At 38.5% G+C, this 18,382-nt stretch overlaps 1 protein-coding gene across 1 annotated transcript; it reads right to left on the bottom strand.

The window, feature by feature from the left end:
- Positions 1–261: 261 nt before the first annotated feature.
- NUSAP1 (nucleolar and spindle associated protein 1) lies at positions 262–18,363 on the bottom strand (the record flags this gene model as incomplete). The annotated part of the gene is made up of 12 exons (XM_083355235.1): positions 262–792; positions 1,148–1,238; positions 1,663–1,776; positions 2,070–2,254; positions 2,602–2,792; positions 2,880–2,945; positions 9,311–9,420; positions 11,758–11,853; positions 12,933–13,071; positions 15,499–15,672; positions 16,858–16,920; positions 18,271–18,363. The coding sequence occupies 12 exons, from the start codon at positions 18,361–18,363 to the stop codon at positions 705–707; spliced, it is 1,410 nt and encodes a 469-aa protein (XP_083211361.1). The 3' UTR covers positions 262–704.
- Positions 18,364–18,382: the final 19 nt, after the last annotated feature.

Genomic DNA, 18,382 nt, shown 5'->3' with positions numbered 1-18,382 from the left:
CCAGTTTAAGAAATTGATCAATTTTGAGTAAGAAATAACGATATTTAAAATTTAAGTCATCTCAGTGTATACTATCCTATTTTCCCCAATTGGAGTATAGAACATGGGTTTTTATTTCTATCATAGATTTATTTCTGGTAGCTTTTCTTTTTGACTTGCTAATTAAATTAACAATTCTACTTTAAAAAGAAAAATCTAATCATCAGAATATATGTATAATGAAAGTTGACTGACAAAAGTTGACAACATATGACAAAGCTGTATACCAGTAGTAATAAAATTAAAATGAACTTTTATCTATAAACACAATTATTTTAATTAGGAGTAAATTAAGACATTTTTATAAAAAAAATTCTCATTAAATGAATTTAAAATTTGCTGTATATCCAGAAGATTGAATTGTTTGATACAATAATCTTTGATCCAGGTGTTGAGAAGAGAATGTTTCCAGACAGTTTAGGATATAGTTAAGGCATATACTAAGCAGATTTGAGAGAAGAAAAGATAGCTAACCTTTTGGAAATGTTTCTAAGTTTTCTAAGAATAGCATTAGCTACCGAATAACTGGATTTAGTAGCGCCAGCGTTCTATGTTCATATTAAGATTACTCAGACTAGGTAGCTCAAGGAAAGACTAGAATTATTTACAAGAAAGTAAAGATTTTCAGTATTAAGATTATCTACAGAACAATTTGAAAGTCAGCTTTAAATAACTGTCAGGCCCCTAAATGTGCTAAGCTTTTGGTCTTTTCTTTGTTTTCTTTCTTGTATATGTTTCTTCCGTCTCTCATCTCTGTTAAACAAAATATGACAAAATAATGTTACCATTAATGCACAAGTAAGTAAAACGAAGGCAAACTTAGTTCTATTATTCCCACTTCATGCAATTAAGTTTTTAGCTACTTGACAGAAATCCTTGCCTTTTTTCTCTTATGTGATCTAATTTTTGGCATAGGGCCATCAAACCTCTCTTAAGGAATATACTATAGAGAATTTTAAGAAAGGCTCTGCATTTGATCAAATTTCTACAGTTCTAAAATGAAAAAGGTATAAACTTCAAGATTACCCAAATGTTAATGAAAGCAGAGGACAACAGAATAATCCTAGCACTTGACAGGGGCTTTTAAGAACTGACATTATATACTTGCCTGGTTTGAAGAGGTGGCTCTTTGTAGTATTTCTTGTGGGAATATAGTCTCTGGGGAGTCTTGCTAGGGTTGCCCCATGGTTTCAGTTTTCCTATATTGATGTAAGGAAAATGTGTTACTTGTCTCTTTCCTGTTCTCATCTGCTGCATCAAGTAAAATAGCAAATATTTCCCATATTTCTTTTGTGAGAAAAGTTTGCCTATGTGAGGCAAGCTAATATATATAGCCAAAAAATAAGATACTTTATTAGCAGCAAACCAGCCAAAAATATACTTGTGTGAGATAAGAACAAACTCAAAAAGCAAGGAATAGCTTGTTTTAACTTAGTTTCCATTAATATGTCAAATTACACATGAAAAATTAATTTGAGAATAATGTACATTTATATGTATAAGTTACCTTTGAAAAAATAAAGGCAAGTTGCAGACAGTATGTGACTAAATACTCAATTTGTTTGCAACTGGTAATATTTTCATGCTCTTTTACACTTGAGTTATTTTTAAAACTATGGCTACCTTTGTGTGGCTGATAAGTAAGTGGTCTTGATAGACTTGCTTGGAGATCAAATACTGGTTTCTTGGTGCTTGTGGGTTCTAGAGTCTGATTTATAAACTTGAAAGGAGTGACAGCTATAAATAGGAGAAAATCAATGTAGTGATAATTAATAAGCAACAAGATCATACTCATTTGAGTTTAAAAATGGGAATAACAAAAACTCTTTTGAGTTTAAAAATGGGAATAACACTTGAATGCTAGAATATAGCCTTGTTTTTACCCTTGGTGCCAATTAGAATATTATACATACTGGAAACAAAAGGAACATCGTCTTGACTGTGTAAAAATTCTGCATAAATATCCTTCACAACAATCACATGTAAATGAAGTGCATGTTAGTAATTATACAGTTCTTCGGAAAAGTTACCAGAATTTGTAACAGAAGTTTCTGTTGTCTGACAGTTCATTGCTCCTTCTTTGAAGTCTTTGCTAGTTATACATTCACTGCTTTTCTGATTATCTGGAGTGCAGTTTTTCAGAAATGAAGATTTCCTAGATGGAGTTTTGATAAGGGAACGTTTCTCTTCATTGTCTTTTGTAGATTCAGAAAACCTAACAAAAACATATAGTATTTAATGGCTCATAATTTTATATACACTTCATCCAAACAACTAGGAGCATATAAAAATATTGAAACATTTGAATATCCTGTCACAGAAAACACTGGAATTAACTCAGAATTCTTTTAAAAACTTTTTGTACGTTCTACATATAATCTCATTCTCTCAAATGCATAGCTCATTTTTACTGAGGAAATGCAAAAAAAAAATGACCTAAGTCCAAACACTTGTATTTTTGTTTATGAAAATGTATAAATTTGGATTCTATGACCTTAAATTTGGTAATTCACACATTGCCACATGTAAGCTATTTTTATTTAATGCCACATATCATCTTACCTGACATTCATTTTAGTTGTAGAAAGGCTGTTTGAACTGAAGGATGATTTTCGAGATAGAATACTTTTATTTGCAGTGCCAGAGGAATTGCGTTTTGAATGCCGCAGTTTTATTGGAGTGCCTATGGCAGAAAGCCTATTCTTTTGAGAAGTGGGACTTAATAAAGCCCCTCTGGAACTGGAACATACCTGCTAAGATGAGGGACATGTCTACATTTTAGCATGTGCTTTGTTGAAAGGAAGTTGAAAGGAAGTTATTAACGGAAAATTTATCCTTACCTTTGAATTGGTATTTAGATTTTCTTTCTGAGAAGTCTTCAGAGATTTATTCTTCTTAGCCAGGATCTGCAATTAGAGACCTAGGATTTTTTCCCCCTCTTAACAATTGCTCATAATAAAATACCAGGATGCTTTTAAAAACCAGTGCTAGACATAGAGATGAACAAATTGTCAAACAGAAGCAAAAACTTAAAAAAAATAATACTGCTTTTCTTCTTTACTCCAGTTCATCTATCACTACAAGAAACAATGGAAACTTTAATTAAGAACTTATATTTGTTTTAAGCCACAGGTTCCTTATGATGTTCAGCCTGAGCTCAGTGTAGTCATTAGGAAGGTTCCCTTGCTTTTTAGAAACTAAGTGGGGTCCATGAAGAGCAACAAAAAGTGACATTAACATAAGCTAGAATTTGAGCCAAAATAGTTTTCTAAATTTTTGCAAACTTAAACCACTTGAAGTTAAGAAAATCTCAATTACTTTATGGTCAGTCCAAAACATAACTTCCAAAGTTAATAGCTACTGATAAAGGAGAATATTTGTAGCTGAGGGTTGAAATGAGGAGATCTTGGTAATATCTGAGCTTGGCTATTTTTCTTGCGTGTTTCATTACCCAAAGATAACACTGCCATACATCAAAAACATCTGACAAAGCACCAACAGACTATTACAACCATATGGAATCAGCACACAAACCAACTACAGGCCTCTAAAACATCCTAAGTAAACCAAAAGACCCAGCAGTCCCAGAAGAAAAAACAGGATTCATCTACTACAACATACAATGTAAAGACTACAACAGCCGTCATGTGGGACAAACAGGCAGAAGACTAGCAGAACACCAACTAGCAGTCAAGACATGATGAAAATTCTTTAATTTCACAAAATGTGGACAGATTTAACCATAGTTTCAACTGAGAAACTGATCATCGTAGAACCAGCCAAGTCCAAAACCACTATGAAATTCTTCTAAACATGGCACTCTGATAAATTGGCTATCAATAGATTGTTGATGTTGTTCTTAGTTGCGAAGTCGTGTCCGACCCATCGCAACCCCATGGACAACATTCCTCCAGGCCTTCCTGTCCTCTACCTTCTGGAGTCCATTTAAGCTCATACCTACTGCTTCAGTGACTCCATCCAGCCACCTCCCTTTCTTCTATTGCTCTCAATCTTTCCCAGCATTAGGCTCTTCTCCAGTGAGTCCTTCCTTCTCATTAGGTGGCCAGAGTATTTGAGTTTCAGCTTCAGGATCTGACCTTCTAAAGAGCAGTCAGGGTTGATCTCCTCTAGGACTGACCGGTTTGAATGCCTTACAGTCCAAGGGACTCACAGGAGTCTTCTCCAGCACCATAGTTCAAAGGCCTCAATTATTTGGCACTCAGTCCAGCTTTCACAGCCATACATTGCAACTGGGAAAATAATGACCGTGACTATACGCACTTTTGTTGGCAGGGTGACGTGTCTGCTTTTTAGTATGTTGTCTAGATTTGCCATAGCTACCCTCCCCAGGAGCAAGCGTCTTTTAATTTCTTGGCTGCGGTGGTAAGGCCCCTTCTCAAGAAGCCTACCCTGGACCCAACGATTTTAAACAACTATCGTCCGGTCTCCAACCTTCGTTTTTTGGCGAAGGTTGTTGAGAGTGTGGTGGCGCATCAGCTTCCTCTCTTCCTGGAGGAAACTGATTATCTGGACCCGTACCAATCGGGTTTCAAGCCTGGGTACAGCACGGAGACGGCATTGGTCGCGCTGGTGAATGATCTCTGGCGGACCCGGGAGGGGTTGTTCCTCTGTCCTAGTTCTATTAGATCTCTCAGCGGCTTTTGATACCATCGACCATGGAATACTACTGTGGCGTCTCGGGGTTGGGAGTGGGAGGCACTGTTTTGCAGTGGTTCTCCTATCTCCTGGGCCGCTCGCAGTTGGTGTTGACGGGAGGGCAGAGGTCCGCCCCAAGGCCTCTTGTTTGTGGAGTTCCTCAGGGGTCGGTTCTCTCTCCCCTCCTGTTCAACATCTATATGAAGCCGCTGGGCAAGATCGTGGTTTTTCCTCCACCTCGAACCAACCCAGTGATGCCCTTGTTGTGATGTCCCGTTGCCTGGAGGCGGTCCGGGTCTGGATGGGGAGAAACAAGCTTCGTCTCAATCCCGCAAAGACTGAGTGGCTGTGCATACCGGCATCTTGCACTAACCAGTTAATTCCACCTTTAATGATGGGGGGTGAGGTATTACCCCCCGTCGATAGGGTTCGCAACTTGGGCGTCCTGTTGGATTCACAGCTCAGTTTTGAAGACCATATAGGAGCCATGACCAGGGGGGCCTTTGCCCAGGTTTGCCTGGTGCGCCAGTTGCGGCCCTACCTGGACCAAGATGCCCTGCGCAGTCACTCATGCACTTGTGACCTCCTGATTGGACTACTGCAACTCTCTCTACAAGGGGCTGCCCTTGAGGACCACACGGAGGCTTCACCTGGTGCAGAATGCAGCCGCACGGGTTGTGATTGGGGTTTTCCGATACTCCCATGTAACACCTCTGCTCCGCGAGCTGCATTGGCTTCTGGTTGCCCTCCGGGTGAGATTCAAGGTGCTGGTGATGACCTATAAAGCCCTAAATGGCTTGGGTCCGGGATATCTGAGGAAACACCTGCTGCTGGCATCAAGCTCCCTTTGTCCTGTGTGCTCCCACAGGGAGGGTCTTCTCAGGGTACCGCCGGTAAGATTGCTGGTGCATAATACCCAGGGGGAGGGCCTTCTCTGTGGGTGCGCCTGCCCTTTGGAACCAGCTGCCTGTAGAGCTTAGGACTGCCCCTGACCTTTGCTCATTCCGCCAGGACCTGAAGACTTGGCTCTTTGAGCTTTCTGGCCTGGACTGAGAGTATTAATTGGGGATTTAATTGGATTTTAATTGGGGTTTTATATTTATTCAAAATATAATTTTGAATATAAATATAAAATGATTTATATTTAAATCATTTTAACTGTTCTTAATTTTTGTAATTGTTATTTTAAAAACCTTGTGAACTGCCCTGAGTCCTATGGGAGAAGGGCGGTATATAAGTCTAATAAAGATAAAGTCCCCATCTGTGGTGATATTGGAGCCCAGGAAAATTAAATCTGTCACTGCCTCCATTTCTTCCCCATATATTTGCCAGTAACTGAGAGGACCAGATGCCATGATCCTGGTTTTCTTAATGTTGAGTTTCAAGCCCACTTTTGCACTCTCCTTGTTCACCCGCAACAAGAGGCTCTTTAGTTCTTCTTCACTTTCTGCCATTATCATCTGCATGTCTTAGGTAGTTGATATTTCTCCTGGCAATCTTAATTCCAACTTTTGATTCATATAGCCCTGCCTTTCTCATGACGTGCTCTGCATATAAGTTAAATAGGCAGGGCGACAATATACAGCCTTGCCGAGCTCCTTTCCCAATTTTGAACCAATCAGTGGTTCCGTGTCGTTCTCACTGTTGCTTCTTGACCCGCAAATAGGTTTCTCAAGAGACAAATAAGATGGTCTGGTGCTCCCATCTCTTTAAGAACTTGCCACAGTTTGTTGTGATCCACACAATCAAAGGCTTTAGCATAGTCAATGAAGCAGAAGTAGATGTTTTTCTGGAACTCCCTAGCTTTCTCCATGATCCAGCGTATGTTGGCAATTTGATCTCTAGTTCCTCTGCCTCTTCGAAATCCTGGCTGTACTTCTGGTAGTTCTCAATCCACATACTGTTGGAGTCTACCTTGTAGGATTTTAAGCATAACTTTATTAGCATGTGAAATGAGAGCAATGGTGCAATAGTTTGAACATTCTTTGGCATTGCCTTTCTTTGGAATTGGAATTTAAACTGACCTTTTCAAATCCTGTGCCCACCGTTGAGTTTTCCAAATTTGCTGGCAAACTGAGTGTAGCACTTTTACTGCGTCTTTTAAGATTTTGAATAGCTCAGTTGGAATACTGTCACCTCCACTAGCTTTGTTGTTGCTCAGATTTCCTAAGGCCCATTTCACTTCACTTTCTAGGATGTCTGGCTCGGGGTCAGTGACCACCCCATCATGGTTATCAGGGACGCTAAGCTCGTTCTTGTATAGTTCTTTTGTGTAATTTTGCCACCTCTTCTTAATCTCTTCTGCCTCTGTTAGGTCTTTGCCATTTTGGTCCTTTATCATGTCCATCTTTGCATGAAACATTCCCTTCATATCTCCAATTTTCTTGAAGAGATCTCTGGTCCTACCTATTCTATTGTTGTCTTCCGATTTCTTTGCACTGTTCATTTAAGAGGGCATTCTTATCTCTTCTAGTTATTCTCTGGTATTCTGCATTCAATTGGGTGTATCTTTGTCTTTCTCCCTTGCCTTTACTTTCCCTTCTTTCCTCAGCTATTTGCAAAGCTTCCTTAGACAGCCATTTTGCTTTCTTGCATTTCTTTTTCTTTGGCATGGTTTTAGTTGCTACCTCTTGTACAATGTTGTGAACCTCTGTCCATAGTTCTTCAGGTACTCTGTCTATCAGATGTAATTCCTTAAATCTATTTGTCACTTCTACTGTATATTCATCAGGGATATGATTTAGTTCATACGTGAGTGGCCTAGTGTTTTTCCCTACTTTCTTCAATTTAAGCCTAAATGTTGCAATGAGAAGCTCATGATCTGAGCCAGTTAGCTCCTGGTCTTTTTTTTTACTGACTAAACAACATCTACATACTGTGTTAAAGGAGACAATCAACAAGCCGAAAAGGGAACAAAAAGAGCAGTACACCTCCCCACCAGCAATCAGCACCCAGATGAGCACAGATTTAACCCCAAGATTAACTTCAGAACAACAATCAAGCAAACAATACCCCAATCAAAGAACTGCCAAATAGTAGTTCAACAGCCCAACTAAAGCCGCAGCCCAGCAACACCCATGGGCAAGCCAGTAGATAAATTGAGAGCAAACCCCATTCCTCAGTAACATTGATGTTACCTACTTTGGGTAATGAAACATCTGCAAGAAAACAACGCTAAAGATCTCCCAAGTTAATAGCTCCAACAAGAAAAACTGTATATCAATACTCTAACTAGAGAGCCAGTTTGGTTTAATAGTTAAGACACTAGCCTAGAAACCAGGAGACTGTGCATTCTAGCCCTGCCTTAGACATGAAAGCCAACTGGGTGAATGTGGTCAGTCATTCTTTCTCAGCCCACATCAACCTTGGGCAACAAGCCAATCAGGCATTTCCTGTTACAACCAATAGATCAACACTCAGTAGGTCAGAAACAAAAAAGCAGATCCCACACTTATGGGAAAATAGGGAAAAAAATCAGTACTCTAACCAAAAAGTGTATATGTAGACACGTTTTCACTTCCTGTTGAAAATCAGACAAGGGTTATGAGAGATACCTTTCACTCAGACATTTTTAAGCTTAGTGCCTTGATTGAAAACCTCCTTCTCATTCCATCTACTCATCTCTGAAGCCAAGAAAATACAGAAGCTCTCAGTATAGTTAGGATTATTTTTGTCACGCATTTTCATAACAGGATCTCCACAAAAGGTTAGTTATTATAGACTGATAGATGATAGCTAAAAAAGCGTCCACCAAACTGAGTAAGATAACCAGGACCTAATTCCTACCCTAGCTCATTGAATGTCTGGTCATATGTAGAATCACTAGTTGAAATGTTAAACAATGTTTGCCACAACTTTGTATGGTCCTTAATTTCTGGACCAACTATATGTTTGAAGAAGTGAAATTAGTATTCCTTCTTATTCATCATCCTTTATCCCAGCTACTTGAGTTGCTATTATGAACACAATTAATGGCTTTCCCCTAAACCAGGGGTAGGCAACCTCGGCTCTTTTATGACTCGTGGACTTCAACTCCCAGAATTCCTGAGCCAGCTACGCTGGCTCAGGAATTCTGGGAGTTGAAGTCCACGAGTCATAAAAGAGCCGAGGTTGCCGACCCCTGCCCTAAACCTACAGGGTAGGGGTGTGCGTGTTATATTTCCACAGCCAGGCTTTCTATGCAACACAAAGCAATCTTGGGGCTTTTCCCCTGTTTGTTATATACGTAAGCAGGACACACCACTTGGCATTTGCTAGTTAGGCAAAAATATGATTTGTCTTATTGTTATTATTGGAGAACAGGTCTTTGAGAACTGTGAACAAATAAATCCCTTAGACAGATCATTGGACATAACCTTTGAAGAATGGAAGTCTGATTTAATTGGCCAGGGTTTAAATATTTCCAGTAAATGGGAAATGTGACCATGACATAACTATCCCCATTTTTTGAGGGGCTCATAGAATAAATTGATCAGATTACCTCCAAAAATAAGGTAGGCTATTTTTTTAAAGGCATCTATAGACATGTTCTTTTAAATAAGACTGAGTAAGAGACATACTGTAATTTCATTCAGTTCAATCTTCATATATCTGGGGTAGGAGAAAGATCGCTTACCTTGATTTCATCAACTGAATTGCTGAAATTACACATTTTATTCTTCCTTTCAATGTATTCATCAATAGATAACATTTTCTTGAACTGAGCCTCATGAATTTTCTTAAAATCTACAATATTGAAAAGTTTATTACTCAGATTTTTCTTGTCTTCATTGCCAGTTCATTGAAACATACAGCTTAATATTAAATATTTATCTGATACTGAAACAAGAAAAGTCAGCTATTTTTTTGAAGTAACAGGTTCATGGGCAAATGTTTTAAGGCACACCCAGAGAAGACTTACAATGCAGCAAATTAATGTTTTAAAATAAAGGAGTACATTTAATTTGGAATAATGTTCATTTCAGTTCTCTTACTAATTCCAAATTAAATGAAGCTATAGAATATATAAGGCATACCAAATGTTGGGTCCCATAGGCCGGGGGTTCCTAACCCCTAGTCCCCGGACGGGCATTGGTCCATAGCCTGCCAAGAACTGGTCTCTAGAAGTGAGCGAAGCCCCAAATGCACACATGAGGGATCTAGGCAGCACGCAAAGCCAGGTTCCCCCGGTCCACAGAAAAACTGCCCTCCACAGAATCAGTTCATGGTACCCAAAAGGTTCAGGGCTGCTATCATAGGCCAATCACATTTCATTAACTTTTTTTACAAAAATAATTACACTTTGTAATATTCAAATGTCATGTGTAAAGTGAATGAGAAAGCATTTAAAATGAAATGGCATCCAATTTGAACATTTAATGTAATTTATGCAATAAATTGCCTGTGGGTCCTGACTTTGATGACAACACCCTGTATATTGTCAAGATTAAATATATATATATTAGTTCAGTTATTTCTTCTCTTCCTCTGATTCATATTCAGTGTTCTTTTTTCTTTTTCCCCGCCATGAAATAACATATTAACAGAGTTGGAAGGGACCTTGGAACTCTTCTAGTCCAACTCCCTGCTCAGGCAGGAGAGGAGACTATATACCATTTCAGATAAATGATTGTCCAATCTCTTTCTGGAGGCAAGCCGTTCCACTGATTGTTCTCACTGTCAGGAAATTTCTCCTCAGATCCAAGTTGGATCTCTTTGATAAGTTTCCATTTGTTACTTCTTGTTTTGCCCTCAGGTGCTTTGGAGAATAGGTTGATCCCCCTTCTTTTTTGTGGCAGTCCCTTAGACAGCAATAGCATATAGACTTACATGCCACTTGACAGTGCTTTACAGCCCTCTTTAAGTTGTTTACAGTCAGCATATTGCCCCCAACAATCTGGGTCCTCATTTTACCAACCTTGGAAGGATGAAAGGCTAAGTTAACTTGAACCAGTGAGGATTGAACCCCTGGCAAACAGCAGAATTAGCCTGCAACACTGCATTCTAACCACTGCGCCACCATGGCAGACTGCTATTGTATCATCCATAGTCCTTCTCTTTGTTAGACTAGACCAGGGGTTGGCAACTTTAAACACTCAAAAGAGCCACTTGGACCCGTTTTCCAGAGAAAAGAACACTGGGAGCCGCAAAACTTGCACGCGCGCACATGTGCGGGAGGAGCTTTATTGAAGAATTTAATTAAAAAGAAGTAGAGGCTGCTGTGCATGAGTTCTCTCTCTCTCTGTCTCCCTTTTCCTCTCCCTCCCTCCCCTCTTTCTGATCTTCTGCTCACCTGGCAAGCTGGCTTCAAGCTGTTCTCCGACAAGCTGACACACATTCTTATTGGGCTGGCTCTCCTGCCCTTGATCTGCCAGTCCTCTCCTCCCACCTCTCTCTCTGTGTGTGTGTGTGTGTGTGTGTGTGTGTGTGTGTGTGTGTGTATGAGAGAGAGAGAGAGAGAGATGCTGCTTTCTGCGGAGATGCAGCAAAGGCAGGAGCCCTACGTAATAAGCTTGTCGGAGAACAGCGTGAGGCCACTCTCTTTTTTATACATACAGAGAGAGAGGCGGGGGAGCGCAAGTGCCTGTGTGTGTGTGTGTGTGTGTGTGTGTCTCTCTCTCTCTCTCTGCTAATGGCGGACGACTGGGAGCCGCAGAAGGCTGAAAGAGCCGCATGCGGCTCCAGAGCCGCGGGTTACCGATCTGTGGACTAGACATACTCAGTTATTGCAACCAGTCTCCTAATCATATTTGTTGCTCTTTTCTGAAGTCTCAATATCTTTTTCTTCAGCTCACCACCCTATCTGCAAATTATTTCTTGCTGTCTCGAATGGAAGGATAAAGGATAATGTGCAATCACATGCACTTACATATTATACACATATAATCTATTTTTAAACAGAACACTGATTAACAATCCCTATAGAATAAAGTAACTATTGTTTTAATACCTTGGGGGGGATGGGGGTCCTGGCTGTTGCTGAAAAGTTTCCAATGTAATATATTTCACCATTTATCTCCAGTCTTTTCATTTATAAACAAGTAAATATTCTGTGCATACAGTCACTATGCTTAACGTACATACCTGGGGTGGTAGAAATTATTCCTATTCTTCCCAATTTAGATTTACTTCCTGTGCTAGTAGTTTTCTTTCCAGAAAGAGAATCCAGTAAAGTTTTACCTGAGGTAAACATATTAGATTAGATGCATCTCTGTGAAACAATCAAAAAGATTCATAAACTTCTCAAGTTCTAAGTTGGTCAAACTTGGTTCTGCATATTTCCATCACACATCACAGTTCATGTGTTAATTCAGCAGTATTTCATTCAAGCTACTGAGTTAAAAGGTAGAGCAGGGGTGTCAAACTCCCAGCCCATAGGCCGGACGCATCATCAGGAAACTGCACCCACCCCATTGCTGGCAATGGAGAAAAAGCTCCGATATGTCACGCAACGTCATGTGACGTCCCGAGTTTGACATGTCTGAGGTACAGGATACAAAGCCACATTCTTCTTTTAAGGAGTTTGTTATTATGCAATTACAGTAGTAGTCCATGCTTAACAACCCTAATTGGGAATGGAATTTCTATCACTAAGCAAAGCAGTCATTAGGTGAAACATCAGGTGAAGGGACCACTTAGCAACACTTCCAGTTGGCTCATTAGCCAAACACCTTACATGTCTTTGGCCTTGGAAAGAATCAGCAGCTATCTCAGCTGGGCATGCCTTGTCATCAGTGGGAAGAAAACAAGTCAGCTGGTAGCAGTAGGGATAGGCAAGTGGGGGGAGTTGAAACACTTGTTGAGGCCCTAAATGCAGGCGAGCTGCCAAGCACCAACATTTTGATCATGTGACTGTGGGGTGGGGGTGCTGCAATGGCCATAATTTCAAGGTTAGGTCAAAACATCCATTCAGCTGCAGTCATAATTTCAAAGTCACTGAACTAATAGTTAAGTGAGGACTACTTGTAGTAGATGCTATCCTGCTTGAAATATGGGTTATTTAGTCAGAACTAAAACACACCACAAAATACTGGTCATTTATAGTATCCAAGCTTCCATCACGTTTAACTTTATGGCTGGATTGTTAGACAAGGCAACGTTCAATATTCAGATATTATTTCCTCCAAACTATGTTCTGTTTCTGAAAATCCTGTGATTTTACAGATGACAAAAGCTAGTGACAAAGATCAAATAAGTTGTCCACAACTTGTCCTAAATGTCAAAGCAAAACAAATATTCCATTTATAAATGCAAATTACTTTCGACTCCTTTTTGCCTAGTAGAACTTCTTTCTTTTTGTTGACTTGGAGTGACAAAGTCTTCTAACTTTCCTGCTGTTCCACTGCTTTGTGATACATCATTTTGGTTTATCCCCAGTATCTTTCCAAATCCTGCATCCTGGAAGGATATAATGGAGTTTCACCTCAATTTTCTCATACAGGCAACATATTTATGCAAGTGTACTCATATACAATTTCTATTCCATTCAGTACACTTATTCCTGTTATTACGGTAGTTCCATATAATATATAAATATACAGACAAAAAAGGGACACTATTAATGTCAAGGCTAGAGAAAAGTTTCAGAAGCATACATACAGTAGAAACTTCCATTTTCTGGCAAAGAGTAGAATAAGTGTTGCAAAATAAATTACATAGCATTGCAAAATTTATGCTCCATTAAACAATGTGTGGAATTGAAATCCATACATCTTAATGTTGTCAAGTTTGAAACACACAGTACTAAATCACGTTTCTTCAGTCCTGCTTTATTGAACAGATCACTAATATAATAAAGTCAAAAAGGTCTACTGAATTCATAAATTACTGAGATATAAATTTCTATTTTTATACTCTTCTGCCAGCTCTTTTTTTATTGAAGTTTTATAAAAAGTTACAATATTATCCCCTTCCCAACCCCCCCTAACCCCCCCCCAAAGCTGATTACAGGGTTACAAATATATAATAATCATAATCTAACTAACATTAATCAACTGTATAAAAAACCAAATACATAATACACTTTAACCCGCTTTTAACATAATTACCAACACTCTAAAATACCCAATTTCTAGAAAAAAATTAAATTATAACAATAACAATCTAGAATTTACTGATAAGCTAAATGGAACTTTTTAGTGCCATATTTTTTCTGAATATAATCTATCCATCTTCTCCAAACCGAAATGTATCTCTCTTGTGAATGATCTTTCAAGTAAGCAGAAATCTTAGCCATTTCTGCTAAGTTTGACACTTTAAGCGTCCATTCCTCTAAAGTAGGCAGACAATCCTTCTTCCAATATTGCCCTACCAGTAACCTTGCAGCTGTTATCAAATTCAACATCAAATTAATTTCTTTAGTGTTACAGTCTGTAATAACACCCAATAAAAATAATTGTGAAGTAAACTTTATCTTTCTCTTAAAAATCTTTTGAATGTTCCACCAAATTTTAATCTAAAAAGCTTTTATATTTCTACAAGTCCACCAAATATGAAAATAGGTAGCATCCAAACTACCACATCTCCAACACTTGGGCTGTAAATTGGAATACATACAAGACAGCTTTTTAGGATCCAAATGCCATCTATAAAACATTTTATAAAAATTTTCTCTTAAGTTTTGAGCTTGAGTAAATTTTACATTTCTAACCCAAATTACCTCCCACACATCCAATGGAATAGGTTCTTGAATATTTTGAGCCCACTTTACCATACAATCTTTCACCAATTCCGTTTCCGAGTCCAATTCTATTAAAGCATTATAAATTCTCTTTATATGCGCTCGAGTTTGATCTTTGATCTGTTTTACCAAATTTTCATCCATCAGCGTCAAACCAACCTTCTGGTCCAACTTCCACCTAACTTGCAATTGAGTATACTGAAACCAAGACTGTACAATATTTTCTTGTTTTAGCTCGGCTAGTGACCTTAATTACCAGTCACTCCCTTCCAATCTCAGTATTTGCTTATAAGAAATCATATCCAAATTCACACCCATAGATACCCCCTCTATTGCGTGTCCAGGAATCCCCCAAATTGGTATTTTATAATTTAACTTATACTTTTTCCAAACATGCAATAAAGCACTTCTTAAAATTTGAGATTTAAAGGCCTTATCAACTTTTTTATCATAAATCAAATATGCATGCCACCCATATAATGTCCCATCCCTCAATATAAAGTATGCTTTTATTGGTCAAATTAAGCCAATCACTAACCAGTGTTAAAACCACTGCATCATAATATAATTTCAAATTAGGCACTTTAAGTCCGCCTCTTTCCCGAGCGTCTTGTAAAATCTTAAGTTTAACTCTCGGTTTTTCCCCCACCCAGATAAATTTATTAATACCCTTCTGCCATTCATCCAAATTAGCATCTTTTTTCAGAATAGGTATCATTTGAAACAAAAAGAGAAACTTTGGTAAAACATTCATTTTAACAGCTGCAATTTTTCCCAACAAAGATAATTGTAATTTTTCCCAATTATTTAAGTCCTTTTGTACTTTTGACCATAACATCTCACAATTATTCTTATATAATTTCACATTAGAAGCTGTAATATATACCCCCAAAATTTAACATTTTTCACAATTTCATAACCTGTCAATTTTACTAACATATCCTTCTCATTCTTAGTCATATTTTAGATAAAATTTTAGTCTTATTATTATTCACCTTAAAGCCCAAAACTTTCCCATATTGTATTATAATTTCCATCAAATCTACAACCGATTGTAGACTGCCAGCTCTTGATATTCACAATAATCAACCAAACGTAAGAACTAGGAACTTGCATATCTTACAATTTCATATAAATAGTATCACCTCTTTCTCTGAATTGAGTTCTATTTTTTCTTCATTAAGATTTTCTTCTGTAGTTTGCTGGGCATTATCTTCTTTCTGTTTTCTATGCCTTTTGGTGATTGTGGATGTATTTACGGAAATTTGACTGCCATTCTGTTCCTCAATATCTGTAGATGGGGATGTCTTTTTGATACCCTACAGAAAAGAAACTCAGCCATTTTATTATCATCTTCATATTTATTTCAGAGACAAACCATAAGGTATTATTCAGTTAACGACAGGGTGGATTTGATTTAAATCAAGTTGATTTAAATCATGATTTAAATCACTAAAAGGCTTGATTTAAAGCAACTCAATTTAAATCATAATTTTTAAAGAGCAACTGTCATCTCTTTCCTGCAGTGGCTCCTCCTGACCCATCGCTGAGTCACCAACAGTCCCATCCACTTTAATGGGACGGCTGGTGATGCGGCAGTGACACAACAAGGTGAGGGACATGGCAGGCAGCAAGTGAGTGGATGCCCGCTAATAGCGCTGCCATGATGGATCTGAAATGACAGGTGCTCTTTAAATGTAAGAACTCATTCTTGCTGGTAGTTAAAATCTGTATATTATTATTTGTAAACAAAATGAAGGTTTCCTATTTAGAATAAGTTGTCAGCTTAGTAAAACAGCGATATCAGAACTGATTTTAATAGGTTAATCACACATAGTTGGAGAACTAGTCAAATTCTTTTATTTAATTAAAACACTTAAGAGCCTGGTACAGATGCATTCTCTTCAATCATACAGTTTGCAGTGTACATAGATCTGCAAAACAATGGGATAAAAGAACATTCCTGAACTTTATGATTTATTTCATGGTTACTGTGAAATTGAGTGAATGCATCAATGCAGTGCATGTTATCTCAGCTTGCAGAGCTTGGATTCATTGAATGAGTTTACTAAAATGTAAATATTGCAGAATATACAGCCTCACGCTACGTAACTAAACTCCATTTCTTGCTGAATAAACTAAATTCTTAATGTATCTTAAATAGAAAACTATCTTTAGACAGATTTTACTCCAAAAGCACTTTATTAAAATGAATTTGATAAAAATAAAAAATAAAAATCCATTTTTTTAAAAAAAAATCATTGATTATCCACCCTGGTTAACAACAGTCTAAAAGCTGTTTGTTCATAGTAGTTTGTCCCCAAAACTGTTATGCTAAAGAAAATCAGATGAAATATGAGATTACTTCTACCAGATCCATAGCCAGACAGCTAAATAATGTGTTTGAGGCTTTTCATTATATGAAAGAAACAGGATTTACTCTATTTTAAAATACCATTGCTAGAGGATAAAATGCTAATGAAATTGTCAAAAAGTGCCCTTACCATATTTATATTTTTATTTTCTTCACAGAAGTGATTCTTTAATGCATTTAACAGCTTGGGTGCCTAAGAGAAAATGATCATCAAAAAGGGCTGTTATAAATCAAGTTACTGCAGCTAGGTGTAAAAACCTGTAACACATTTGTGATATATTTCTCACTTCAGCTGCCTCAAGGATGGGAACCCTGCCCTTTACCCTCTCTTTTTGGTGCTTCTTAGCTGAGCTTCAGGCCTATCTTCTGATCATAACTCCCACAATTCTAGCTCTTGACTCTCACCCAGCTGAAGGCACAGAATCTCTAATTCCAGCAGCATCTTTGTCCTTTTGCAAAAGGTGTAGGGATCACAGTTGAATCAGCCCTTGGAAAACTTTTTGAAAAAAACAAATCATATCGGCTAGCTAGTGATGACTACACATTTTAGTTGGACAAGTGAAATCCCATCTACCATCACACCCAGATTCTCATCAGTTCTTATGTCAAAGGCAGAGAAGTAATCAGAGATTACACTAAATGTTTTTCGAACATGGCAAGGGTTAAGAAGCATGGATATTCTCCATGCTGGTTGGGCAATTCTGGGAATTGAAGTCAACATAATTTATTGTTGTCAAGTTTGAAAAATACAGTACAGGTAGTCCTCGATTTACAACAATTGAGCCCAAACGTTATGTTGCTAAGTGAGAAATTGGTTGAGTTTTGCCCCATTTTACAACTTTTCTTGCCACATTTGTTGACTGATTCACTGCAATTGTTAAATTAGTAACACAGTTAAGTGAATCTGGTCTCCCTATTGACTTTGCTTGTCAGAAAATTGCAAAAGGTGATCACATGGCCCTCATAAATGCAAGTCAAACAACCGAATGTAAATCACATGACCGTGGGGATGCTGCAACGGTCATAACCGTAAAAATGGTTATAACTCGCTTTTTCCCAAGTGACCTTGTAACTTTGAATGGTCACTAAGTAAACTGTCGTAAATCGAGGATTATCTGTACTAAATCACACTTGTTCAGCCCTGCTTTAGGGAATGGGCTACTAGCCTAATAAAAGCCAAGTAGTCTACCGCAGTGTTTCCCTACCTTAGGAACTTGAAGATGCGTGGACTTCAACTCCCAGAATTCCCCAGCCAGCATAGCTGGCTGGGGAATTCTGGGAGTTGAAGTCCACGCATCTTCAAGTTCCTAAGGTTGGGAAACGCTGGTCTACCGAAGTCACAAAATCATAATCCTGCAACGGCAAGATCCACGATTCGGGTTATGCCCATTTCCAAGGTTTAGTTCGAGGCGGCAACTTATAGTGAAGGTATCGAGACGTCCCTTACTTAAAAGGGCTGGCCAGGGACCCGCTCTCCCGGCTCGCTACTATCTACGCCAAAGTGCTTTTGCTTCCCCACCCGCCTGGCCAGCCCAGAGCTCACCTTGAGGTTAGCTTTCAACCCCACCGACTTGGCCAAGGACTGCAATTCGCTGTATTTGAGCGCCTCCAATTGAGACGAAGAGAGCGTCTCCATGACTCTTACCCGCCCAACA

Source organism: Vipera ursinii (assembly GCF_947247035.1).
Source record: "Vipera ursinii genome assembly, chromosome: 1".
NCBI lineage: Eukaryota > Metazoa > Chordata > Lepidosauria > Squamata > Viperidae > Vipera > Vipera ursinii.
This window is presented reverse-complemented; position numbering and strand designations above follow the sequence as displayed.